Raw genomic sequence first — 27,335 nt, forward strand, 5'->3', positions numbered from 1 at the left:
TCCTTCTGACTTGATAATCTATTAACCTTACCAGTCAAATCAGAAAACACACCTGACCACTTTCAAGACCAAATGCAAAGCCAGGTGGACCAACAGGTACACCTATTTTGACTGTATATTTTTAGCCTGAGACTCTTTTACCTTTAAACGTCGTCTAGAACTGCAGCTGTATCAAACTAGAGACATAAAAGACAAGCGATAACAAAAATCTCATCACCTAGAAAACACTCATTTTAGTTGGCAGAGTTATACAACCAAAAAGCAACCCGAAGCCAATGAGCTAGCTTGTAATTTTTCCGCACTTCCCGGAACTTTACAGAACTCTCGGTGGGACCAAATCGCTCCAGACAAGTTTTAGCTGAGAGGAGGCTCCGCACGCCCCAGAGCAGCGCTTTAGACGAAAGAGGTTAACCAGCCCTCTCTCGCAAAAAAAAATAAAAACAAACAAGGGGGAAATAAAGGGCGACGGGGGGATGCTGGCACGGAGATGGCTGCCGTCTGCCGGCGCGGGATGAGGCGGCCCGGTGCCCGCATTGTTCCTGCGAGAAGCGCCGGTGCCCGTGGCACCGCGAAAGGAGCGCGCTCCCCCCACCGCCGCCGATCCCCGCTTCCCTCCCGGAGCCGGGCAGGGACGCGTGAACTCTTGAACCCGCACCGCAGCATAACGCGAGCCTCCGGGGCGGAGAACGAGGACGCGTCTCGCGCGGGGAGACCGCCCGCCCGCCCCGACGATGAGGGCCGCCAGGGAGCCCGGGCCGGCCACCTCCCCTCTGCTCCCCGCCCGCGGCTCGGCGGCCGTGCCCCCAGACGCGGAAGCCCGGCGGGACGCGGCTCGTCCGCTCCCCCGCCCCGCTCGGCCTCACCAGCCGCGCCGTGCCTGTGGGCCCCAGCCGCCCGCCACCCTGCCTTGCCCAGAGGGGGCCCCTCGCCCGCCTCACCCCCTTCACGGGACGCTCTCTCAGCCTCCCCCAGGCCCCGGCCCCGGCCCAGACCCTGGCCTTTCCTGCCGCAGGCCTCCGGAGAACCCTCCTCACCTGGGTTTGAGGCTGCCGGCACCCCGCTCGTAGGCCCAGGAGGCGCCGGGCTGCGCGCCGGCCGGGGCCAAGGGGTCGGTGAAGCTGGGGGTCGTCGGGTAGTTCCTGTCCATCATCGGGCAGGGCGCGGTGCCGGGCGACGGGGGCTCCGCTGGGGTACTGCGCGCAGGGCGGCGGCGGTGGGCACCGAGCAGGGCGGGTGGGAGCGGGCCCCCCCTGCCTCATGCGGGGCGGGCAGCGCCGCGGCCCCCCTCCCCGGCGCGGGCCACGCCGCCGTGCCCCGGGCCCCCCTGCCCTGCCTCCACTCCCTTCCCGCTCAGCGGCGAGCGGCGACGGGCGGGCAGCTGAGGGGAGCGGCGGGCGGCGGCGGGGGCTGTGCGGTGGCCAGGCGGAGACCCATGTCGGGCTGCTCTTTCCCAGGATGCACCTCCCCCGCCAGCGCTCACTGGGGCTCACGGGCTCCGGCTCCGTGGCCCGGGGGGCAGGGAGGCCGCTGCGAAGTGAGCCGCCACTGGAGTCGCCGCCACTGGAGTCGCCGCCAGCAGCGCCGGCGGGGGGCAAGGAGGAGGTCTGTGACTTGCGAACGGGCCGCCGCGGCCCGACGGGGAAGCGCGGCGGCAGGAGGGGAGCGTGGCGGGGGGCGGTAGCCGCCACCGGGGCGGGGTGGGCTGAAGGCGGGGACGGCCGGGCCGGGCGGTGAGGCGGGGGGAAGGCCGGTTTCTCGGCGGGGCCGCGTCAAGTGAAGCGCTGGCGCTTTGTTGGAGGAGCCGGGGCGGGGCCATCTTGTTCCCGCTGAGGGGAAGCGGCGTCAGCGGCGGGCAGCGCCGCGGCCTCCGGGGCGACTGCCGCTGACAAGATGGAGGCGCGCAGCCCGCCCTGCGCCAGCTCCCCTCCGAGGCGGCAGGTTACCTCACGGCGAGGGAGCACTTTGTAAAGCAATTTGTAGGGCGGCTCTACCGCCCTGCCTTGCCCCGCCAAGGGGGGAGGTGTCCGAGCGGGCGCCTCCCCTCTCCGCGGGGCGCGCCGACCCGCCGCCTTCCTCACTGGAAAATCCAGCCGGCGGGGGGTGCAAGGTAGAAATCGCGGTGGTGGGCGCCGGAGCGGGGATTCAGGGGTGCTGGGGGTCTCCGGGAGAAGCTGCTGGGCGTGGTTTTCACTCAGGGCGACTCAAAGCCTTTGCTTTGCCACTTCGAGCTCCTGTGTGCAGGTGCGCAGCGGTTTAGGTTGGTTATTGCTTTGAGGATGTTTTGCAGAGGTTAAATAATATAAAATCACAGCCATTTAGCCGCCTTTTTTTCCCCTTTTTGAATACTAAAAGCGTGAAATACACACACACACATATATATATGAGAGTTTTCCAAAACACTCGGGCGTTCCCATTAATAAGTCAGTGCAGGTCTGCAGCCTGAATAGGCTTCAAAGTGAACCAGAAGGAAGAACAGACAGAATGTTTTAAGTATTTAGAGCAGTCTAAGCCACCTCGTGCACATCCAGTAAGTTCCTGTATCTTTGTGTGTTTGTTAAAACAGTAGAAGAGAAATGGGTACCAGCTGTGCAGAACAGGGTAGGAGCGAAGGAGACATCTGTGTTGAACCGGGACATGGGGGTGAAGTATGGTGTCTTGCTTTTCCCACAGGCTGGAGGTACAAAGGCAGAGATGAGCAGGAGGAATGTGTCTCTAAGGTAAAGATGAGGAGTATCACTTGAAAAGAGTCGACTGTACCTGAAGGCAGTGCTCAGAACAGGAAGATGTATGCTAATGTGTAAGTCTTTTGAAGATTCAGTTTGTAGTACTCCGGGCAATATCCAACCACAGAGTAAAATGAATTTTCATTTAACTGAATTTTCATTTCACTACACATTAAATGAAATGGTGAAGTGCAGAGTTTAGAAACATGGCTACAGCCAAATAGATCAGATGCTAAAAATAAAATAAAAATCTCAACATTTGAATTAAAAAGTTATCAATATTAAATGAGAAAGCAGGAAGGTAAGAGACTTGAGGAAAAGCTGAGGTTCTGTTTTTCTCATGCCTAGTTTCAAGAAGCTGCAAAGTCAGCTATAGGAAGAAATGCAGCTGTAGATCAGGAGGGAAAGGTAAACATGAAAGTTATCAGCACCGAAGAGACTGAGTGAAGTCACCCAGAGGATGGGAGGAATTGAGGAGGGAAAAGCAGCAGCATACCAGATCCAGAAACCAGCAATGAGTTTCCTTGTGTTTGTATAAGTTAGCACCTGTATTGCTTGAAGCTGGAGTAGAATATATGGGTGATGGGAGACCGTCTTTCCCTGGGAAACACAAGGGTTTTTTACTGTTTTACAGATGATCGAGGCTTGGCAGAAAATGGCTCCAGTTTTATGCTAATGACAAAGCACTTACTATTGAAAGTAGCATTTCCAGCAGGTAAGGACCAATGGTTTTCGATTTCCCTGCAGGATCTCTGCTAATCTGCATTATAATATTACATTTAGGGTGCATTGTGTCTCTGAAGAGGGCCTGAGAGAAGGGTGATACATGGACCTAAGCTATAGAAAGTGCCTTTTCCACCTAGCTGTAGTGTTTGGTTATCTAGAGTAAGTGTGTTAGTTAGTGTGGAGCCACCTTAAAAGTGTCTTGCCACAAATTTGGAATGACATACTAAGAAACTGTAAAATTGTAGTTTTGTTTGATGTTTTTTCTCAAGTAATGGCAACGTGAACTTTAAAGAGTAACATATTGTTGTGTGTTTTCGTTACAGGATATTTCTCTAAAGAGAAGAGAACTCTCAGATAACATGGCTGTAGAAACAGCAAGTGCTAGTCCAGATTTACAGGCAGGTAGACAATTAAGTTTAGACCACTAAATGAACTAATTGTTAGCATACCATAGATACAGTGTTTTCCTGAACATTGTTGGAGAAGATCCTCATTCTTGTAATCAGGTAGAAAAGTTAACAGCTGTCATAATTTCTATTTGTGTCAAGTTTGATTTCTTTTACATGGCTTTAATAGAGGTGGAGTAGACTGAAAAATTAATCACAAATGTCCATAAACACCAGATAAGTCAGTTTATCCAGTGATTTGCTTTTCCTGTGTGAGATAAATCTACTTGCCCTGATAACTACTTGCTGAGACTTATACAGTGTTCTCATTACACTGGTCCCTGCTGCTTGTTTCCATCCTATGTTTAGGAAAATTACCTCGAAGTTTGTCCATTTTACCTGTTTGTAACCAAAAGATATTTTGTAACTGTTCCCTAAGAAAAGCAAAGGAGGCTGTTTAGAGCAAGTACTCTTTACAGTTTTCAGGTATCCATGATATTTATGAACAGCTTTTCTGACAGATCTGACAGAAAAAAAAATCTTTTGATGGATTCTATTAATCACATGTTATTTTAATGTGTAGATTAAAGTACATAATAAGATGTGTATTTAGAAGTCATTTTAGATATGTTCATGATTCTGAATACTGAAAAATACTTTGAAAAGCAGTAAATGCTTTTGTTTCAAATCCAGCTGTTATTTCCTGTTTAGGAACTGAGTTTTGCTGGATTTTAACACCTTCCAAGCTGTAGTTCATAACTGAGTGCCTGCAGCCAGTAAAGCTTATCTCTCAAGTCAAGAATTTAATATAATAAATACATTCTGCTGAAACATAAGGTAATGCAATTTTTCACTCTATTTAAGAGCAAAATCTCAAATTACAGCACTGTAATACAATCTGTGCACCTTACCGGCCTGGGGCAGTACTGAATTTTTGTTACTCATTTCTTTCCCTAAATGATCAGTCTCCACTTGGAAAAATAACATAGCAAATCCTTTACAGAGGCAAAAATGTTACATGTTGATTAGGAGATGAATTTAAGCACTTAAGTAACACTTTAGTTGGAATCATCTGCCTGAGGTCGAAGGAGTGATCTTGAAACTGCAGCATGGTCTGCTGCCTGCAGGTGTAGTGTGCAACAGGGCTGCGCTGGCTGCTCAGCTGCTTGCTGACAGCCAAAGGAGAAGGCCTTACTCTCCCTTCCTTCCCTGCTCCACTCTCCACCTCCTAGCAATGTGCTGTAGCCACAAGGTGAGCCGTAAATTCACTGGCAAAAGAACACTTACTTTTTTGCCAGAGGTTATTTTTCTGTCATTTCACTAAGCTGAGTCAGCTTGCTTTGCATCAAATGAGTGCTGGCTCAGGGCAAACAGTGGCATTGTGCAGGCAGAAGCAGCTGGAAAGCGAAGGAGATGACAGGAAAGAGTAGGGAACTTTTATTTTTGATAGTGAAATATTTACTTGACTTGTGGTATATTCAGTATAGAAAGGTCTTGAATCTAGGAGTGCCTGAGGATTTATCTCTGGGCAGTAATGGGCTTCTCTGTCCATATGCCACTTCAGCCAGAATCAAGCCAGCTCTGATGCAGAACTGTCTTAGCTAATATATGCTGCCCCTTAGGGAAACTGTCCTATTTTCCTCTTTCTGTTTAAATAATTGAATATTGCTCAGTGCTGAATGGCAGCATTACTTGATGAGGTGTAGTTCTATGTTTAAATTGACCATGTGCCAAATGAAATGCAGAAGCAAGCTAATGGGTAGTTGGCAGTTTTCTGTGATTTCATAATAATTAAACCCAAGATATCAATCACAAATCCAGGGCCAGACTGTTGGTCAAATTCATGCCTAGTGTTGACTTATTTGTTTGTAATTGATTTATTTATTTAGTAACTTCTTTGTTGCTTAGTTTGCAACCTTATTACTGATACAGAAAAACGTCAGCCAGTGTTTAAGTGTGATTGAGTATTTTGTGTGTTGTGTATTTATAAGAGTTGTTAAGCAGAAAGCTACGTGGTATGTTACAGCTCCAACAGTACTACAGATGTTAAAATACCAGGATAGCATCACTAAGGGTCCTTGTGAATACAGCTGCAGGTGTTACTGGTGGGCTCATTCTTCATAGGGCCAGCATGTGCTGCCTGTGCTTTTGGTGCTCTTTTTATTGCAGGTACAACAAACCTGTCTACGGGGATTTGCTAATGTCTCTTTATCCCCATACACTCTCTTCTTCCACAGAGGGCATTGCTCCTGTCCTTAACAGGTGATGCCTAGTTTTGGTCTTGTCCTGGGCTCTTCCCTCATGTTGAAGTACCAAAATACTTTTTTTTTTTTCTTGCATTAAGAGGCTTTCAGCTAAATCTGTAAACTTGATTTTTCAGCAAAATTCTTGGTGTGCTTCAGGGCACAAAAGAATCCTGCAGGAATAGTCAGATGCACATGCTGGATCAGCAGCTTGAGCTGTTCTTGATTGAAGAAAGTATAGGCGAAGCATGCAGTTAACACTGCAAGAGTTAACAAGAGATTACAGCTGGGTTGTTGGAAGTGTACAAAAGGATTTTATTCCAGTTCATAATAGTACTTTATTTTGGAACTCTCATGGTATCATAAATAGTTTGATAAAATACACAAACTTTTTAGTGGTTAGCTTTCAGTGGCTAACCGTTTTGTCAACAAAAGCTCTAGAAATGCTTAACAGTTAGCTTTTGTGCTGAATTTATCTTCACAGTTGTTTGAAAACAGTGTTTCAGAGACTTGAGGACATAATTCTTTTTTTGAAAACTAATGTTTTAAAGATAAAACATTCAAGTAACTTGAGCTTGTCTGGTCAGACGAAGTTTGGAGAAGTTCAGGCCAAAGCTGAGCTGGGTCTGATATACCAACAGATTCTAAGAGAAGCACAAAATTACAAGTCTGCAGGATCTTTCTCTGTTGAACAGTGATAAACAGTAAGCATCCGCTTACAGATGGTGGATGCAGCACTTCTGGGAAGGTTCTGTATGTGTGTTCTTGGGCTGTGGCATCTTCTGTGAGCAGCAGTGGGTAAGTAGATCAGATATTATGCAGTAATGAGTTTTGTTTAGGCCGATTACAAATCACTGGCTGTGTTTTTTATTGTTGTTGTTGTAATTGTGATTCTGGCCAAAGCAGAAAGTTGCAGTTGTTTGACCAGTTAGATTTTACATTTAATTTGGCACATGGCCTCTTCAAACATCAAGCTAGACATTGAAAAATGTGTAAGTAGGGAAAAAAGTGCTGCCTTTCAAAGAACACGGTTGATCTTGGAGGCTCATAGCAAATAGTTTCTTTCTTTGTGTTTCTTTACGTATGCTACTCTGTGCATTTATTTGATTAAAAGCTTGAGTGTATGTGCAAACAAATGAAGAAAAATCTTCATAATTTATTCTGTTGAACTAAAGATGATCCATGAAACCATAGCACTTCTGTGGTGATAAGAGATGACGGAGCTGGTGGAAAGCTTACTGCAGCAATGAAATGCAAGTCCTTGTTTCCTTCACTTTCCTTATCCTCCCTTTTGTGTGGTTCCACAGCTTCCAAGATGCCACCACTGCTGTTTATGTTGATTCCTCCCACTCAGGAAGAAATGGTCTATGTTTTTACTTGATGATTTAAGAAGGGGTCCAGTAAAGACCAGAACTGGTATAAGGTATGTGGGAGAAATGTGCAATGACATGTTGGAAAAACAAAACTTTGCTTTTGAATAAACTCACAGTTGTAATGAAAGTATTTTAGTTTACCTTTTACTTGATATTTTCTTTTGTATCATATCCATGCTGTATATTTAACATTAAATACTGGATGTATTCAATACTTGGTAGTTGCTGGTCTTTAGAGAAATTAAACTGAAGCTGCTGAACAACTTGGATCCATCACAGGTGTTTTTATTTCCTAAACAGAGTAGGCACTGCATCAGAAATTTAAAACCTGTTATAAGGCCTTTTCAAAACTTGTATTTAAGTATACTAGTTTCCAGACTGAAATATTTTTCCCAATCCTTTTGATGTGTGGATAGACTCCACAACTAGTTAAAGTTGTAAAGTGGGTATGTATTTATTCAGTGCTGAGGTGCCTGGGGATAGCTCCTCCAAAGCATGCACCCCTCAGGGTTGTTCTTCCTTTACATTTATTCTCTTAACGTATACATAGACATGAGGTTGCTCAATCCGCCTATACATATTTATTATCTATCCCCGCTTTGTATTGTAATGAGCCGGAAGGTCCTTTGCACCTGTGCAGTGCCCCTTCTGGTCATGGGCAGGGGTCTCAGGATGAAGTAAATAAGTCTTGTGGGTAGGGGTCTTCAAGGTGAAGTAAATGAGTCTTCCTCTTCTTAAACTTTACACCTTTTAATCTTCAGACATGGCCTTAGGGTTTGGTTGGTGCCCAGTCTGCCTCTCCCCTGTTTATCAGTAGAACCAATTATCTGCTTTTGTCACTTGTCAGTAGAACTAGCATCTGCTTCTCCCCCTCCAGCAGTAAGATGGCAATGGCAGGTACTTAGGACAGCCAATACTTTTGTTTAAGCAAAAGAATTCCTCTAACCCCCGTGTACAATTTCTCTGTATTACCCCCCTGTACATTGGTTACCCCTGTGTCACTTTGAAGTCTGGCTGCCACCTTTAGAGTGTGGGCTTCTAGAGGCTTCCAGAATGTAGGCAGCAAGATGCCTGCATCTGATGGCCCCTTTTGTTTTGCATAAGGGCTGTGCAAAAACAGCAGAGGGAAATGGTAAGCTAAAGACCTTGCTGTCCGTGAAGAGACAAAGCAAGCTGTGCAAGAAAAGGGGTTTTCAGAGAGAGGGAGGGGACCAAGTATTTGGGAACCATGTCCAGGGGGGAGAGAAAGGAAAACAAACAAACGCACCAAACAGCAAATAGGTGAGTGTGTGCAATAGCAGATTATGAATCAGAGAAGGGAAAAAACTCAATTGCAAATTATATGTAGAACAATGAGAAAAGGAGGGGAAACAAACCCCACCCACAAACCACCACCCCTCCCCCCCAAACCAGAAGAAAATGAAAAGCTACATGTAAAGCAAAAGTAATTAATGTAGTTATGTATTTTCAGCACAGACAAAATTTACTGCATCAAAAATAGCCAAAATACATTTCATACCTCCTATTCCATTATTTTCCATATATGCAATTAGTGTAGTTGCCATTGTAAAGTTACATGAAAGATAATGCATTTTAAGGTAAAACAGAAGAATGGTGTCAACCTGTGGAAAATTTGGGGAGGTTGCTCCCACAAAAATGAACAGCAAACTGAACTGTAGTTTAAACACTAATGGAACTACTATTTCTTCCCTTGTTGGTACATCCTGCCTGACCAATTTGGTGGCCTTCTATGACAGGGCTACAAAAGTGATGGACAGGGGTGGAGCAGTTGATGTCATCTACCTGGACTTGTGCAAAGCGTTCGACACTGTCCCACATGACATCCTTGTCTCTAAGTTGGAGTGTCATCAATTTGATAGGTGGACCACTCGGTGGATAAAGAACTGGCTGGATGGTCTCACTCAAAGAGTTGTGGTCAACGGTTCAATGTCCGGCTGGAGACCAGTAACGAGTGGTGTCCCTCAGGGATTGGTGCTGGGACTCGCCTTGTTTAACATCTTTGTCAGTGACATGGACAGTGGGATTGAGTGTGCCCTCAGCAAGTTTGCCAATGGCACCAAGCTGTGTGGTTCTGTTGATACGCTGGAGGGAAGGAATGCCATCCAGAGGGACCTTGACATGCTTGTGAGGTGGGCTGATGCCAGCCTCATGAAGTTTAACCAAGGCAAGTGCAAGGTCCTACACCTGGGTCGGAGCAATCCCAGGCACAGCTGCAGGTTGGGCAAGAAGGAAATTCATGGCAGTCCTGTGGAGAAGGACTTGGAGGTGTTGGTCAATGAGAAATTGAACATGAGCTGCCTGCAGTGTGCGCTCGCAGCCCAGAAAGCCAACCATATCCTGGGCTGCATCAAAGGGAGTGTGACCAAAAGGAGTGTGACCAGCAGGTCGAAAGAGGTGATCCTGCCCCTCTACTCTGCTCTTGTGAGACCTCACTTGGAGTGTTGTGTGCAGTTCTGGTGTCCTCAAAATAAAAAGGACATGGTACTGTTAGAACAAGTCCAGAAGAGGACCACAAGGATGATCAGGGGACTGGAGCACCTCCTGTATGAAGACAGGCTGAGAAAGTTGGGGCTGTTCAGCCTGGAGACGAGAAGGCTGCGTGGAGACTTCATAGCAGCCTTCCAGTATCTGTAGGGGGCCTACAGGGATGCTGGTGAGGGACTATTCATTAGGGACTGTAGTGATAGGACAAGGGGTAACGGGTTAAAACTTAAACAGCAGTGGTTTAGATTGGATATAAGGAAGAAATTCTTTACTGTGAGGGTGGTGAGGTACTGGAATGGGTTGCCCAGGGAGGTTGTGAATGCTGCATCCCTGGCAGTGTTCAAGGCCAGGTTGGATGAAGCCTTGGGTGATATGGTTTAGTGTGAGGTGTCTCTGCCCATAGCAGGGGGGTTGGAACTAGGTGATCTTGAGGTCCTTTCCAACCCTAACTATTCTATGATTCTATGATCATAGGACCTGCAGTTTCCAGCTGTAGCTTGTCTTTTGCTGACATATCAGTATTTCGCTAAATTAGGGCAGTTCTGCAGTAATTATTTTTGACATTTCAAAGAGAGTGGGCTGCCTTTTTATTCAGTGGACACAGAGATTAAAAATTAAATGGGAAATTTTATTAATTTGAGCTGTGGTTAGGTTTTTTTTTGTTTTGTTTTTGTTTTTTTTTAAGTAGGTAGTGTTGTAATGATGTAAATTTACTCAAATTCCACCTAATTTTCAGAATTGTTGAAATCCAGTTGATACAAACGTTTTTTTTTGTGTATCTGGGAAATGTATAGCTAAAGTCATAATATTATAAACAGATGACATTTTACAGAGAACTGGGATCCTATTTTCCCCAAGGCTTATAATGAGAATGAAGTACCCCACCAGCTGTATTCCAAGTCTCAGTTCAGTTGACTGATCGAAAAGCTTCACTTGATGTTCAAATACAGGAGGAGGTTCTGGTATTCTTTGAGGAGTTTTGACCAACTGGCTCAGCTCATCTCGTGTACTTGGAAGAAAAAGCACAAATCTTGTCTCCCAGTGGGCAAAGCAAGAGTGGCTTAATTTAGTGTAAGTCGCTCTACTGCAGCATTTGTTCTACCTAGCTGCCCTCATGTATCCCTCCTGCCTCTCTGCAGAAGTTAAGTTGGCTTGTTTGTCTTCCTTATAACTAGTCTGAATTTCCCCTCTTTCAGTTCAAGACCAATACCCCTTGTCCTATTGTGACAGGCCCTGTTAAAAAATCTGTCCCCACCTTTCCTATAAGCCTCCTTTAAGAAGAGGGCATGCTGTTACCAACTTCATTAAGAAAAAATAATAAAAGGGTTGTCAGCCTTTTTTATCACAAGCTAAATAGACATCTTCTCTCTTGTTATGATTAACCTGTGTAAATGTTTATTTGGAAATTATTTTACAAAATAACAGACTAATATTGCTACCCCTCACCAAACAAAATGACAGCAGTTAATGTGAAAGTTACAATTAAAATGTAACCAGTGACCAGTGCATTCAAAAGGCTGGCAGATGAGTAGAAGGAAATATGTTTATAAGGTGAAGTAACTATAACTGTTCAAACTGCTCACGCAGGTCAGAAATGACTGGAAACAGCCTGAAGTTGCCACCTGAATAGAATGGGGTATTTGGAAAGATGTGCTTAAGATTTCTGAGAGGAAAATGCATGAATACATGAAAATGACAAATAATAAATTTGTATGTGATAGGAATTAATTGAAAGATATTTACAGTATATTGAGGTGTTTGAAAGATGTTTTTTAAACCTGGGGTTTCCTTCCTGTACTCTATATGGAACAAGTAAAGATAGCAGCAATAATGATTTTGTTGGCAGATGAGACTGTGGATAGAAGTCTGAGGTTTTTTGTTAGTTTTGGGGTTTTTTTTAAGCTTTAAATGAACCTGTACTGTTGTTGACCTAATTAATCAAACAGTGTTGCTAATAACCTACAGGTAATTAATGCTACTTACAACTGGTAGTGTGAGGGAAAGACAAGGAATTTTCCTGTGCTTTCCAAACTTCAAATATAGTTCTTAGGGGCAGATCAGATTCAAAACATTCTAGTTAGTATCAGTAGGCATCAATAAAACAATAGAATACTTCAAATCAGATTTGGCAACATCTCTGTAGTAAATAATTTGGCAAAGCATTACACTTTTTTATTATCCAAAGTGATCAGTTATTTTGGTTTTGGTTCCTATCCCAGTTCAGCCAACGCCAATAAAGAGCTTGCCACAGGCTTTGATAGGACCAGAATCAAATGCATGTTCATGAACTATGGTGAGGAGTGCACTTCCATTTGGTACTTCAGTTTTGCTGTTCTAACAAATTCACAAAAATTGCAATGAAAATCCCCCCATAATACGAGAAATACGTAATGGCTATAATACTGTTCATTGGAGGATTTGATAAATAGTAAGCTTTCTTACTTCACTGAATTAAAAACAGGTTAAGCGATTCCTTTTTTCAGGTGACAGAGCCAGAGACCACTGTTTTCTGCCTTTCAGTTATTTGCTGTAACTAATAACATGTCCTAAGTTATGAAAAGCTGCATGCTATAATCCTGTTATGATGCTGAAAAGGACAACTTTTGGGAAATTATTCAAGGCAATGGCCAACAGCTTTAAGTGTGACATGTTTAAACGTGTTCCAAGAGAAATGGAGTTTAGGTACTATGTAATTTTTCCCAGTGTTTTATTTAGACACTTCTGTTTTCAGCTGTCATGGTATATCTCTGTTAATTCCCTTAAGATCAGCTGCCTTTCCTACTGGCTCTTGAAAGAAGGCCCAGAAGTCAAAACACTGATGATTTACACCTGTACACAAATTAGATTAAAAGTCCTGCTGCTTTGCGCCTCAAAATCTATCTCCTCCTCCCCCCACCTAAGGACACTTCTATTTGCTGGCTTTTGTATTCTCATAGCAACAGCATTTTCAAAGGAAACTGCATGTAAACTTTGGAAATGTGGCAACAATTCACACATCACCACCGACTTCCTATTGTTGATTTTTCCTATGGCAGCCCTGATGAATCAGAAGTTCTGAAGAGGGACAAGACACAAGGCAAAAGTGGCCTAGGCCAGGAGTCAATGTATGAAAGAAAAACAAACTCAACCCAAACAGCTGGCATTCAATCCCTTTACAAGGAGAGGTAAGTTTATATTATGGTCAGCTAAATTTTAAACTTTGCTTCTCATCTGTAGTAAGTTGAATGTGTCCTGTTTTTTTCATGTTATGTACAATGAGTATTCAAATGTCAGTCATTGCATATTTTAGGTATCTAAAGTACTGATTCTTTGAATAAATTTGAAGTGTTACACCCTACAGAAGATGAAGTTTACTGTCCAAAGCACTACAGCATCCATGTTCAACACTTAAACCATCTGAAGGTTTTGTTATGAAGGGCATTGCACCCAGTCACTTGCAATTTGTAGACACAGACCAAATACCAAGTGATTAAATAGGTCTCTGTACAATTTCTGTAGTTGATTTAAAACATGACTTTGCCGAGTCTGCTTACTAGTACTATATTGCTAGTAACATTAAAGAATCTCTGAACTTTTACAAGCCCTACGAAATCTTTTTCCTTGAAAGTGCTCCTGTCAGTCCCAGGAAAAATCTATAGGAAAGCATGCTCTATAGCTCAAGATGCACTTTAACAAGTTTGAAGTTGTTAGCTAAATTTTTGCAAGCTTTTAATTCCATATTGTAACTCTGTATCTTGGTTATTAACAGTGATCTCTCAAAACTCACTTATTTTGGTCTTACAGAATAGTGACCTCCAAGAACTTCAGAATGCTTTTTACAAATAGGGCAAAAGTGAATTGAAGCTATCCCAACAAGGGGATACCCCAGTCTCTCAACAAGAAAGAAGCTGCAAAGAGGTTTGTAACTTTTCAAAAGCCTGGTCTGATTCTGAAGCTTTGGGAATAAGAACAAAGTCCAATGTCCAGAGGTATCAGCTAGGTTGTACGCATTTTTCAAAGGGCAAGACGTCCTGGTGTAGCACTTTTGATGTACCCTGTTTATATTCCAAGATTTAGAGCATTTTCTTCTTTGTAAAAGTGTTTGGAGATTAAAAATCTCGTATTATCTCATTCCATAGCACTGTAGGTTCTAGCAGGTTAAAACCCCACAAAAGTCAGTGAAATGTTACATGTAAGTATTCAACTTTTATATTATGAAGTGCAGTTTGGGCACCAAATTAACATATCATTTATTTCCATCAGCATTGGTCAAATGCATGTGTCTGTATGGGTGGAATTTGTTCCGTCTTAAAACCTTCATTGCCTGTGTCCAGCTATGTAGCTACTGTAATACAAGAGAATACCAACCAGTGTCTTCCTGCAACTATGGGAAGACTTTTCCGCTGTGATGCCATTTGACTAGGAGGTAAAGGGACTGCAGGGTTGGGATGACTTGCTCAGCAAGATCTTTAGGCTACGCAATGCTGGGGTCAGTATTTTAATAAGATCTAAAATTAAGGGTGGCTACAACTGGAGATGCAGAAGTTGTGTTGATATAATTAACAAGTAACTCCGTGAAATTCTTGACTATTGCTCTATGTAAGCTGATTATTTATCTAATAGATGTTTCATTCTACTTAAATGTATCATTCTGTCATCCCAGCAGGGCAATACATACTTAGCAAAGTGCTTCTCTGGGGTTATTTGGCCTTTTCAGCAAGCTAAATGTCTTTTTCAACATTTAAATTTTTTAAAGTGCAAAAGAAACATCTTCTGTGAAACCAAAGTACTTTTTAACAAGAGACAAGTCTCTGGCTATTTGCTTAACATCCCCTGACCCCCAGCACTTCGCTTACTCTCTTTGACCTGATATTTAGTGCTGAACATCAAAACCATTTGATAAAAAGGTACTTTGTCTGAACGGTTTGCTGTTCAATTAATTGTACATTTTAATTCAACATTAATCACAATACCACAACAAATAGTGTGTTAACCAGCAGTGTCTAAAACAAACCAGTGTGATCCAGAAGCAATAATATACATTTGAAAAATCAACTCATGTAATAATTTTCATATTCAAATCTGTTACTAGTACAAATAGAAAATTCATATACAGCAATTAAGTGAACATATCAAAGTAGACTTCTTAGAGCAGTTTAAAGTATTAATAGTCACAAAAAATGGTGTCAATAAAACATATTAAAATACTGTTCCTTCCAAATGAAAAAAAAAAAAAGAGAAAGATGAAACTATTAATGAAACATCAATAGTGTGATGGGATAGTTCAAAGTGCATATGCAAGAGGGTGGCAATGCAAGCCCTCCTCTTTATGCATTCCCTCCTCTTGGCACAATAACCTTGTGCAAAGAATAGTCCTGCAGCCTTTGCAACAGATCACCTCTCTTCCCAACTGGGACCTTCATGTGCTCCTAGTTGTGCTAAAGATTTCTGTAAACTGTCTTGCAATATGCAAGGTAGCGCACACTTTCTAGAAAAGTATGTTATGTACCAGTAATGCCCCCTCACCCCAAAGAAGGCTGGTGACTAAGGACCAGGAAGTGACATAGACTTCTTAAACACCCGTGCCCAGTTTGGGGGCCCTGGATAAGGGGGTGGTGGTATGTTGTGATGCTGTCCATCTGAAGTAACTGCTTGCTCATAAGTTGGTAGTGATGAATCATCCATTCCAAGAGGAAGTGGATTTAAAGAAAATTCTTCGTGCCTTCTGAAGATATTAGATGAATTCCGTCTTCTACTTATGTAATCCAAGTACCTAAACAAAGTTAACAGCAGTATAGTGGCAGCTTCTCTTTTAGAGGGAAGAGAGAATATACAGTCATAGCTGTAATAAAAAAACCAAACCAACAAAACAACTCCAAACAACAAAAAGCCACCCCAGAAAAACTCCACCACACAACAAAAACCATTTGCCTTCAATGATCACAAAGACTCTCTCCAAACCACACAGTAATAGCTCAATAATGTGAAATTTGTAGGGAAGAGGAAGCACAGAATCCTTTTCTATTCCTTTCAAGTTTAGGATAAAGGAACAAGCAGGGATAGGGAATTAGTGAAGAAGCACTTCCTCCAACCTACTTCATCTCACACCTGAGGTAGACCACATGCCATGAAGACCACACAAACTCCTTTAAAAAGCAAACAAAACACATTAAACTTTCCACTGCAGGCCCCAGCCTATGAAAATTATTCCATCTTTTTTAGTACGCGTATGTTGGAACCAAGAACACACACTAAAAAAAAATCCCCAAAGGTACATAAGCCATGCAAGTGTTGGTTCATGGTTTTGTGCTATTATCTTCAGCATAACTACTGCTAGTGCTCACCTAACTTCGCTGCCGGGAAAGCAAGAACTACAACTCTCACTGGATTCTTTGAGAACACACTCGGACCAACCCACAATGAGTTTTAAATTCCACTCTTACTCAAGAGTTTGTTTTGGTGTTTTGTTTAGTTTTTTTAATCAGCAGAATTCCTTACCCTGGTGGTTGCCTTGATTTGCATCTACTTTTGCAGCAGTAGAAGATAAGCAGTACAGTTATAACTAATAGTACTCCAGCAGCAACAAGACTGATGAGAAGTCCTGTAACATTTATCTTTTGTAGTGTCTCATCACCTGAAGATAAAACATTGGTTATTTTCATTATGTGTTCTTTCTCTAGTATACAGTGTAAAATACTAATTTTGCTCTGCTATAGGACACTCGCTGTGTTCCTTTCCACAAATGCCTAGCTTGCTGTGAGAAGCCGCTGTATCTGTGCAATACCACCCAGGAGTATCATTCACACACGGCTTAAAGCAAAAGGGAGTAGATACTTCTTTTTCTGTACATAGAACTGTTGAAAATCTGTCTTCTAATGCCTTCCAAATACTATTTCATGTACCTGTGACTCTGATCAGGTTACAGCTCTCTCCTCAAATCGTACTGATGTTGTTTTATAAAACATCTGGCATAAGACTACTCTGAACCTAAATCACTTAGATTACTGTTACAGAAATGGGGAGGAAACGGAAAGAAACAAAAAAACACAGAAAGCAGCCACAGAATTACTGCAGACTTTACCAATTGTGTAATAAAACAAATGGACAAGAAAATTATACTACTTTTACCTACAGACTAACAATGGATCCCACTGTGAGACACTTTAATGAGTTTTACTATATCAGATAATGCAATAAACTTGTACAGCTCACAGTGAATTTCAGTAAAAATATCAATTCTGATATTGGTAACTGAATGCATGGTGTATTTTTAAGAATGTACTATTACAACAAACACAAAATACTGCAATATAAGCAAAGAATAAAAAGATGACTTACCTAGTTTTATTTTAGGGCCTTTAGTTGAGTAGTCTTTCCAAAAATCCATCTATAAAACCAAAATGATGAGATTTATGGGATACATAATCGGCAGGCTTATTGACAATGTCATTTAATATGGTACTGTGGGCAAAATTTAACAGTGGCATAAACAGAAGCGACTCCTGCTGAAGGATTCAGACTTGCTTTTCCCACCATAGTTTTCACATACGTTCAAGTTTGCGTATAAAATACAGTTTCACAAAGCAGAAAATGCCAGCTGGTGAAAGAGAAAAGTGCATTTAACTGTCCAGTGTTACCTCTTATTTCTGCCTGATTGCAGTAGAAGTCAGCATATATTCTGACACTAAAAAAATGCTGAGAATTAATCTTTTTAAACCCCTATGGAAGAGTATTACTGAGGCAAAGTCAAGTTTTTAAGAATGAGACATTTGCATGAACAGTATCTGAATTCATACCAGCTAAGAAAAATAGTGGAATTCATTTAAGAGAATAACCTTTATGTTGCATGACTATTACACATTACATGTGTTTAGTTGTAACTTCCGCTTCTACTATCCAGCAAAAAACTCCATCAAGATCCCAAAGTTAATGCTTCCACCTTTTTCTTAAGAAAATGCTAGCAATGGTAATGGAATGTTTCCACCTTCAGGGAGGAGTGTGTTTCTCTTTCTGCAGGTTAGTGCAGAGCACACCCAGAATCACAAAGATTCTTGCTGCCTGCAGCAAGAACAGCTTTCAGACAGTCATCACATTCCACTATTGGGCTGAAAGGTTTCTTTTGATTTTTTTTTTTTTTTATACCAGGTTTCTTCCAAGCTGTATATAGGTAGTGTTTTAGAGGATAATGCTTTAGGAGTACTCTGCAATAGCTGAACTGCAGATTTGCTCTGTACTCGTCTCTTCTAAAACACTTCTTTGGCATGACACAGTCAGACAATTAATACCTAGAGCATGGGGAACACATTCCAATTGGATCCTGAGAAGTTACTAAAAAGATTAATGAGCTTCTAAAAACACGTACAGGTATACCCACAAGGGCTACTTCTGAAGTTTCATATATGTTTTGCAGAATTAAAGTCCTTTCCTAAAGTCTTTTAAGACAACAGTACGTAATGAAGTGTATTCACTGTGTCTCTAGAGCAATGATCCCATTTACAATAAAATAAGCAATCATTTCCAGTGCTGTTTTCAGCAGGGGTACAGTATTTAGATACAATAATAATTTAGTTGGTAATCTCCTTCAGTATATTAAATTCCGTATGAACAGCTACCGTTTTATCAGGGTCTTCAAAAATTTCTCTGGCTTCTTCATAATTGCACAGTTCTTCAAGGCATTCTCTTTCCAGGTTATCTGGGGTGAATGCTTCAAAGTCAAATCTGTTATACAGAAGACGGCGTCCAATGAACAAATTTGCCTCCTTTTCTGATGTGAACACTAATCAAAAGAAAATCAAGTTGATTTAAAAGAAGACAGGAAAGCTAAATTTGTTGGGTTAAAAGAATGGTTAATATCCTAAAGGAGCACATTAACACCACATCTTCCCATGACATCTTTCAACTACATACAGGGAAAATAGACATCAAGGTCTCTCTCCTTCTTTGCTGCTAACTTTTCTAATTTATATAAATACACTAAAATAAATGTATTTTCCTTTCTCATAAAAGATTTTGGTTATTCCTTATACTGACCAAGAAAATTTGATTCTCAGGCCAGCTGTTGTTCAAGTTTTAGTGTTACTTCTTCAGGAATGTGGGCATCATTTTTTTACTGGAGCTCTTAAGAACAAATAGTCACATGAAGCAGATATTCAGTGAGTCCAAACCCAGCAAGATACTGACCTACTGGAGGAAGAAGGCAAGAGGGCAGCAAAAGAATTAAAAAAAATCTGTTCCTTCTAAAGAATCCTCAGTATACGTTTTATCAATATTCTGGTGTCTGTGAGTTCCAAAGTTTACTTACAGAATTTGGATTTTAAGTTATAGCAGCAGAGTTCTATTAATTCTACCTTTGTTCTCTTTTCACAATTGAGGCAGAAAGTTTAGGTAAAGGTTGCCATATTGCCGAATTTAAATTGGTTCATGATAGGAATTTTCTGACAACAGGCACTTCTGAAGAGATTTAATTCTTTTTTTATACATTTTACAGGCTCCACAAGGCCTCATGGAGTAAGTTGTGATGTGAGATTCCAGGCGAGTTAAGTGAAATTATAGAAGGCTTTGGAATACAGGAATGCATCTTCCACACTCAAGGTTTAGCCTGCTCTTGCTACAGATTCTTATATATATATGCACATATATACATACATATACACACACACACACACACATATATATGACAGAACTAGTTTTCTGGCTTGGCTTTCAGTGAAAGCCTAATCTGTATTCCAAGAAATTCAGTTTATTTGGTTAAGCAAAACAGGCAGAGGATTATTGTTGCAAATGACAACACTGTTACATACCAAGCCAGACAGCTAAAAAAAGGATATGAGATTCAGTATGAAGTTATTCAGCTACAAATTAGCTCTGTGTTCTTGTTAGCTTGTTTAGCTAGATTGTTACATCATTTAGGAATTTTTAACCTAATAGTTACTGTTAGATCTTGCAGAGGTATCTCAAAATGGTTCGCTCTCTGAAAATTAAGAAAAATTCAGTGTAATGTGCATATTGATTGCTTATTCCTGAATACCATAGTATATTGAAGGAATATTACAGTATATATTTATATCATTTACATACTGTTACAGTATAGAAGGAGCCACACGTAAGAAGAAAAAACTCTTATTCCAAGGAAAATCTAATTTTCAAATATTTATGCTATATCTAAGAGTAACCAGAGAGAAGGACCTAATTAAAAAAACAAAACTAAACCCACCAAACAATCCCACATGAGGAAATAGGAAAAAATTACAGGTGAAAAACATTACCAGTATTTTTACCTCACTGCAATCACAAGAAGTACTTCAGCCTTCTGGAACAGAGATCTTCAGTTTTGCTCAGTTGCATTTCATTCATTCCCATGCAAGCAGTATTAGCTATACTTCCTAATTAACTTACATAATCAGTGCATTTTAATTACTGGGTAATGCATAAGCAAGCCACCTGGAGCCTAGGACCCCTAATCCCCAGTGATATGTGCTCCTTTTCTCTTTTAAAGATTATCCATTTATCTGCACTTGCACTGTGTAGGCCACAGTCAAAGTACACCTATCTCCATCTCCAAATTGCCTGCAATTGAGATAGTAATTAAGAATTACCTCTGATTAAGAAAGTATTTGGAGAATGAAAGATAGGTTTGAATTCTCTCCTACACGTGAGGGAATTGAATGCAGTTCTGCAGTCCTTGGTTCAACAAAACGGGAAATGCAGTTTAAGGACATCTAGGTTTTAATCGGAAATGTACCCATTGTGCTAAATAAAGCAGCTCTGCTGGTAAAAGACATTCAGGAAATGCTTCAGGGGTAACCTTTCGATGCAGGTACCCCATGCTCTGGGTAACTGTTCTACTTGCTAAATTATTGGGTGAAGAGTTGGGACCTTCTCTTTCCAGCTCTGTCCTTGAGAAAGGAGTGGTCTGGGCCTGTTGTCAGGGGCGGGCTCTCTCCCATCAGCTCACAGGCATGATGCTCTATGCCCAAAAAGAAATAAGGATTTTCATGAAAAACTTGCTTCAAGCATTTTTGTGCTAGCCATGTTTTCTGCTCAGCATGCTGCCCTGAAGGGCCCTCCTGCTCAATGAGATGCCTTTTTTAAAGTCTGTCTTAAGGTTTCAGCACTCTGTCCACTTAGGGGACTAGACAGCAAAGTTACAAATCTCTTTTTGAAGCCCTAGTGCTTAAATGTTAAGTTTCACAGAGCGTAGCACAATTGTGCTTGAGTCCTTCTGGGAAATTTGTTTTTACCTCAGTTCCTTTCCACTTCCTCCAAAGTAAAGGGCTGCAATAGCAGGACAGTGTTTCTCTTTCAAGGTGTTTAAAGGGATCTGGTATTGAGAAAAAATACCAATCTCTAAAAACAAGCAAATAAACCCTTTCAAATAATGTTTCAGCCTTTTGGAATCATCATGTTACTTAGAGTATTCTGGTTTTATCAATTATAATAACCCTACAGACCTAGAGAAAGCACAGTTGTCCCAGTTGGCAATTACTGCTGGACCTGTTTAATATTAGGTCAGTTATCAATCATATCAGCAAAAGATATTCAAATATTCTAAAATAAAGCATAAAACAGCTGCTTTTTTTTAATCAAGTTAAAAAAAAAAAATCAAACCCACAAATAAAAGCCAAACCAACAAAACCAAAACTGTTTACACACATTAAAAGATTTCTCGGCAGAAACAAAAGTAGATGCAGTTTTGTTTTGGAAAACAATCACATTAAAAGTAAGTTACCGTCTTTATGCTCAGGTTGCTTCAAGCTATTTAACGTCCCTGTGCAGTGAGGAAACGCAAACATCATCCCATGTAGTTGACACAGCAGAACCAAAGACACAAGCATGGCGTGGTTATCTGTCGGACAGGAACGAACGCGAGTTAAAGTGACGACGCCATATTCCGAAGTGTCTACGATGAACCATGAATGAATCCTATACATTAAGTCATCTAACACAAGCACCTACATGCAGGTGAGGCTCATGGCTTCCTGTTGGAAGGACACGGATTCAAACTGGTCCGGCACGTCTGGGTTCAACAAAGTTCTGGTTGTGTAACACCCGCAGGTGTAAGCGGGGCCGCGCACCCACAGCGGCGAGGCGGTCCCTCATGCTCCCTATGGAGAGCAGAGCAGCAGCCCGGGGGATGGCAATTCCCCAGGGAAAGATCACACTGCGTGCTGCAGGTACACTTTGAACTTGGGATCGCGGCAGTCCTGCCGCCAAAGCACCACAGCAGCTTACAAAAGCTACCTGGCGTCAACGGCCGTACAGGAATCATTTCGGCAGGAGAAAGCCGCGACCAACCCCCTCACGCCGAGCACTTCCTCGACTAAATGGCTACAGAAAATAAGAGTGAAATAAGGCCGCAATTCTTCCATTCGCATGACACAGGGGAAAAGCGAGGACGTGCTGCCTATCGAGGGCACCTACGGCTGCCCCAGCGCCCCCGGGACCGCGCCCGCAGTCGGCTCCCACCATCGGAACCGACTCGAGCTGGGCAGACTCCAGGGGAGCGGGAGGTTTCGGCCCAGGCGCGCCTTCCCTTCTCTTCCCGTCCCGCTCGGCGCTGAAGCGCGTCTCCTGGCGCAGCAGGGAGAAGGGCCCCTACCCCCTTACCTGTCACGGTGAGGCTCCGGCGATGGACAGAGAGCACCTCTCGGGACGGCCGCTGCTGCTCCAGCAGCAGCCGCACTTCCCAGACGAAACGCGACGGGTCAAGGCGCGGTGTAGTCACCTAGGTACACATGGGCCGGCCCCGCCCCGGGTGCGCGCCTCGGCGGGCGAGAACGCCCCTCGCGCCTGAGGGGAAAGGGGTCGGTCCGGAGCAGCAGGGGGAGCTGGGGTGGTGCTGCGGCTCTCTTTAAGACGCAAGCCTGGCTGTCGCCTCAGCCTATGGCCGGGATCCCTCCGAGGACAAGGTATCAGACTTTTCGTCTTTTGTGAACGTCTTTTACTGTTAAAATTGACTCGCTCCTTACCTCCGGGTTGATTATGATGCTGAGGATGTGATTTGGCTTTTTGCTCCCCAAAAGTGAAGCCCTTGGTCTAATGGCATGGTGTCTGCCGAATAGAAGCTATGGGGAGGGTGTGCCTCCGTAGCAGGGGTGAGATACCTTTGAACTACCTGCTTAACCACAGTTAATTACTTATCTGGCAGTGGTTTACAGTGTTTTTCTCCACTGAAGTTTTCCAGCCAAGGAGGTAACCATGGGGAAAAGGACCAGCATAAGACTTGCATGTATGGAAGTAATTTTGATGAGTTTGTTGGTTGGGTGTTTATAAGTGAAGACAAACCTTGCCCATGTGTGGTGTTAGTGAAGGCAAGAAGTGGTACTTGAAAAGCCTTCTAAAAGCTAAGGCTAAGAATATGTTTAACATAGTGTGCTGGTAACAAATATGTGAAGAGTTTTGGGATGGGTTGGGTTATAAACTACACACCAAAAAAAAAAATCAAGACATGTGAGTGGAATGGCTTTGCTACCACGAACTGTTTTGTGTCTGTACTATGAGATCTCCTGTCCTGACTCGGGATTGTAGTCTTCATTTAAGTGCTGGTATGACTTCTATACACAGAAACAGGAAAGGACAGAATGAGGGTATTGGGTAATGCTGGTGAAAGTGATCAGATACTCTGGAGGAAACCCAGGAAATTCTAATATGTGAAATAAGGAGAATTGTTTGGAGGCATGATGGCTGTAGTTAAATATTTACTTTAGAGCACCAATGTATTGCAGTTGAGAGGAGCTTGATGAATGGGTAGCTTATCAGCTGGGCTGGCTCTAATGCTTTTTAGCTGGTGGAGATCTCAACAGAAGATTATCATGTGATTGTAGTATGTGCTTTATGACAGAGTGGGGGACTAAGATAACAATATCATATAAGAAAAGAGCAGTATAGGTTATTTATTACCTAGATAACATTAAGGAGACAAGGATACTAGTTGCTACATGTTGGAAAAAGAAACTGCCATTATTGTGTAAAGGACTTCATAACTTCTTCCTGTGCACTTCTACTCGGCCCTCATCCCGAGTTCCTACCTGACTGTCTCTATGAGGATGTTGCTAACCACAGAAATAGCTACATTGTCAGCACATGAATGCTCAAAGAGCCCTGTGCATTTAAATGCAAGTAAAACGTCTGCATGCATATATAGAAACTTTTTATGTGTCATAACAACTTTGTATGAGGAGCCTATAATGTACAAGCAAGAGGTGAATTTCCATTGTGTTATACCACCATTGCATATAATTTTTTGAGAGAAGATAAAGTATTTTAGAGTTGCCTATGTATGCCACTTGGGAAGTGGATGTGATCCTACTATGCCCAGATCACATCTCTGCCTGCATTGGAGGAGAAGGCTTCTAGTGTGTGGACTGTGGGACAGATCAATCCCATCTAAATTCTCCACTGACCTCCCCCCTGTTCTGAAGGTGGAGGAGCAACACAATAGAACTGTAATGGGAAAGGCCTGCAGATTTTTAACTTTCTCCTATGCCCCTCTCTGGGCTCAGCCTGTGATCTTGAGGGTTGATAGTGAAATCCTCACTGAGGGTTACTATACTAGCACACAGATGTGTGAAAACTTGTGTGTTAGCCTCAACAGAAAAATGAGAAGCTGGTAATGGCAAACATTGTAACAAGCCTGTGTGGGTCCTGGTTCCCTCTTGTATTAATGAGCTAAGGTTTTGTTGTGTTATGTCATCACTACATGCCCTTATTGAGACAGAATAACAAAGGAAGACTCAGCAAGGTTTATCCTCCCTCCACAGATGTAGATTGACTCCATTATTCCCAGGGTAGGAGCCCCCCCTGTTTCTGAACTATACCTAAATTTTTGCCATTCCAACCCCAAGACTCAAGTTTCTTGTTTAAGGCAGCATCACAACAGCAGGTGTAAAGAAAACAGTGTATGCAGCTTAAGCTAATCATGATATAATGAAATACTGCCATTTTAGGGTTATGTTATAGATAATGACTGCAAGTGTGCTTAAACTCTTTGTTATACAGATCACAGAAAGAAAAATATAAGAAAAAGAAGATGTAGCAAGTGCTCAGTATAAATAGAGTATCTCCTGTGTATGTGCAGTTTTTAGCATGGCAGAATGATGAGCAGCTTTTTGCATGTTACTTTCCAACTTGTAAATTAATTTTTCTGGCGAAAGAACTGTATTGTTAAATTGTCAAGCTATGTGGTGAATAAGCTCAGGAAGATGAAACCATGATTTCCTCAACTTTTCAGATAAATACCTGTAAACAGTATAGCAGATAATGTAATTAGAGATATTCTGAGAGATTAAAAATCTCTCGCTGTTAACATTGGGTGAATATAAATTCATATTTATAAATAAATGCCTATTGGCTATACTGGCTAGTATGCTTATTTACATGAATTTTTAAAATTTTACTCGTAACAGTGATGTTTGGCAAAAATATTGCAGGAGACATTAAATATGATGCTGTTGAATTGAACCAGAGCTATGTATCTCCTCACAAGAGCAGGGTGATACCAATGTAAGTTGTCTATACACTAATTATTTGTTTCTGCATATCTTGATTACTTTGCTGTAAATTAACAGTGATGTATTCATTTTAGTATGGGGAAGGATAATGTGCTTTGCTGACTTCTGATTAGGAGGACTTTAGGTCAGGAATGCATTTAATTCCTGGTTAGCAGTGTCCTGTTCAGATTGTGGTACTGAGGTTTTTCTTTTGAAAAGTAAAGCCCTGTATCTCACCCCAATATGCAAATATATCCTACCATAATTTGAGTATTAAATTCCGTGTAGCTATTGTTCAGTTTCCCATGTAGTATTTGTCAATTAATATGATAAACTGTGGACAGAACTTTTAAGTATTTGAATAATGGAAGTGACATAAATATCTAATTAAGAATGACTCCTCTCATCACAGACTTAAAACCTTGTTCATCTGGTTTGTTCTTTGCAGCACTTTAATTGAGGTCCTGAATCATGTGTTATAGATTTGTCCTTTATGCAAAACTGTTTTAGTCTCATGTTTGTTAACTTAATTTCTGTCCAGGTAGCTTGTTTTAGGAGTAATGCTTTTTTACTAAAGGTAATCTAACATGACTTACACTTTAATTATTAGCTTTGTACACTTAACATCAAAGGGTTACTGCAATAAGGACTTCAACCAAATGAGTGAGCCATATTAGAATCTCGGATAAACCTGTTACCCTGTTCCACATATCATATGCTGTCTGAAGGGCTTAGTTTAGACCAGGTCATCTTGGAAAATACAGTTATGCTTTGGGTACCCCTAGTGTTTCTTATGCCCTCCTGTAGAAATGCCTGGGTTTACAGCTATTTTGGTTGGTCTAATAAAAGAGAGCACTTTTACTGCTCAGAAATAATGAGAGATGCTTGTAATAGCACATAAATAGCAACAGTAATTATACAATTAACAAAGTTGATCTTGTCAGAGTACTGATCTTTATGGGCAAGTTAATCAAGAAAAAATGCTTATAGAGGGTCAGTAAAAGCCTTACAGGGCTCAATTTCACCTATAGTTCCTCTGTATTCAGTATTTGAGCAGGAATGGAAAGTTATCTGTGGTGATGAGGATGCAAACACTCACCCCGTCAGATTTAAGTAATGGGCCCGGTGCTCCCAGCTGGTGAGTGCTGTCAGCTACCACTGAAGACACCAAGAAAGCTGCTCCTCTAAGAGGATTAAAATTCAGCATTGTCAGTTGCTCATAATATTTTTAGATGCAGTAAGTGGAATAAGGCCAAACCTTTTTCATTTTACTAAGACTAGGATGTTGTTAGACTTGTGCGTACATGTCCTGACATGAGAATTCCAGGAAATGATCTGTGGAAAATTCTGCATAAATCGGCTCATTTTAAAACAGCATGCTCCCAAATATATGCAAAGTAAACATCATGTCAAAACCTTCTGGCAGTGTGATGAAAATCTGCTTCTGGCTTTTGTTAATGCTGTTTTGTCTTGTTTTGGTGAGCTACTTCTGATTAGCAAAATCATCCTCTTTGGCTTTGATATTTAAGCTCACTAGGCAAGAACAAGTTCCTTCTAGTCTCTGTCCTTGGAGGTATTCAATAGCCATCTGGATGTAGTCCTGGGCAATTGGCTGTAGGTGGCCCTGCTTGCGGGGCCTCCAACCTCAACCATCCTCTGGTTCCATGATGCTGACTGCTTCTAGTAGAGAAAAACCCTCATGTTTCAATGTCATTGTAACTTCCTAAGATTTGGGGCTAATATTTAGCTCTTTACCTATTTCTGTTGCATTATCTGTTTTTTGTCTCAGTAACACATTTCTCTACGCAGTTGGTATCTTGGATTTAAATTATTTAGTTTTCTTGCTCACACTGGAGGGAGCTCTCTGGTGGCCTTTCAAATGACTCCTGCAGCTCTACTTTCATTTGTAATC

At 42.0% G+C, this 27,335-nt stretch overlaps 3 protein-coding genes and 2 long non-coding RNA genes across 7 annotated transcripts in view; 3 read left to right on the forward strand and 2 right to left on the reverse strand.

Moving 5' to 3' along the window:
• QSER1 (glutamine and serine rich 1) overlaps positions 1-1,138 on the reverse strand; it is a 41,711-nt gene extending 40,573 nt beyond the window's left edge. Inside the window, exon 1 of the mRNA XM_034065332.1 lies at positions 1,035-1,138. The gene's annotated coding sequence lies outside the window, so the exon portion shown is untranslated. The remainder of the gene's footprint in view (positions 1-1,034) is intronic.
• Positions 1,139-1,453: 315 nt separating this feature from the next.
• On the forward strand, positions 1,454-3,846 carry LOC115946783 (uncharacterized). Of its 2 annotated transcripts, none has more exons than XR_004549889.1 (4): positions 1,454-1,602; positions 2,671-2,797; positions 3,358-3,438; positions 3,773-3,846. It is a non-coding gene; the product is annotated as an uncharacterized lncRNA (long non-coding RNA). The 2 variants fall into 2 exon arrangements; XR_004080813.1 differs by lacking the exon at positions 1,454-1,602 and adding an exon at positions 1,983-2,107.
• Positions 3,847-4,681: 835 nt separating this feature from the next.
• On the forward strand, positions 4,682-14,917 carry LOC115946782 (uncharacterized). The gene is made up of 3 exons (XR_004080812.2): positions 4,682-7,501; positions 12,992-13,120; positions 13,740-14,917. It is a non-coding gene; the product is annotated as an uncharacterized lncRNA (long non-coding RNA).
• On the reverse strand, positions 14,860-22,676 carry PRRG4 (proline rich and Gla domain 4). 2 transcript variants are annotated; one of them, XM_005150724.3, is made up of 6 exons: positions 22,542-22,676; positions 21,664-21,780; positions 18,548-18,711; positions 17,274-17,322; positions 16,434-16,569; positions 14,860-15,708 (listed from the first exon to the last, which is right to left on the reverse strand). In XM_005150724.3, the coding sequence occupies exons 2-6, from the start codon at positions 21,767-21,769 to the stop codon at positions 15,480-15,482; spliced, it is 684 nt and encodes a 227-aa protein (XP_005150781.1). In that variant the 5' UTR covers positions 21,770-21,780; positions 22,542-22,676; the 3' UTR covers positions 14,860-15,479. The 2 variants fall into 2 exon arrangements, with proteins under 2 accessions (XP_005150781.1, XP_030906342.2); XM_031050482.2 differs by lacking the exon at positions 22,542-22,676 and adding an exon at positions 21,891-21,947.
• CCDC73 (coiled-coil domain containing 73) overlaps positions 22,554-27,335 on the forward strand; it is a 75,005-nt gene continuing 70,223 nt past the window's right edge. Inside the window, exon 1 of the mRNA XM_031050481.2 lies at positions 22,554-22,843. The gene's annotated coding sequence lies outside the window, so the exon portion shown is untranslated. The remainder of the gene's footprint in view (positions 22,844-27,335) is intronic.

The sequence above is a fragment of the Melopsittacus undulatus genome, chromosome 8 (assembly GCF_012275295.1).
Source record: "Melopsittacus undulatus isolate bMelUnd1 chromosome 8, bMelUnd1.mat.Z, whole genome shotgun sequence".
NCBI classification, from domain to species: domain Eukaryota; kingdom Metazoa; phylum Chordata; class Aves; order Psittaciformes; family Psittaculidae; genus Melopsittacus; species Melopsittacus undulatus.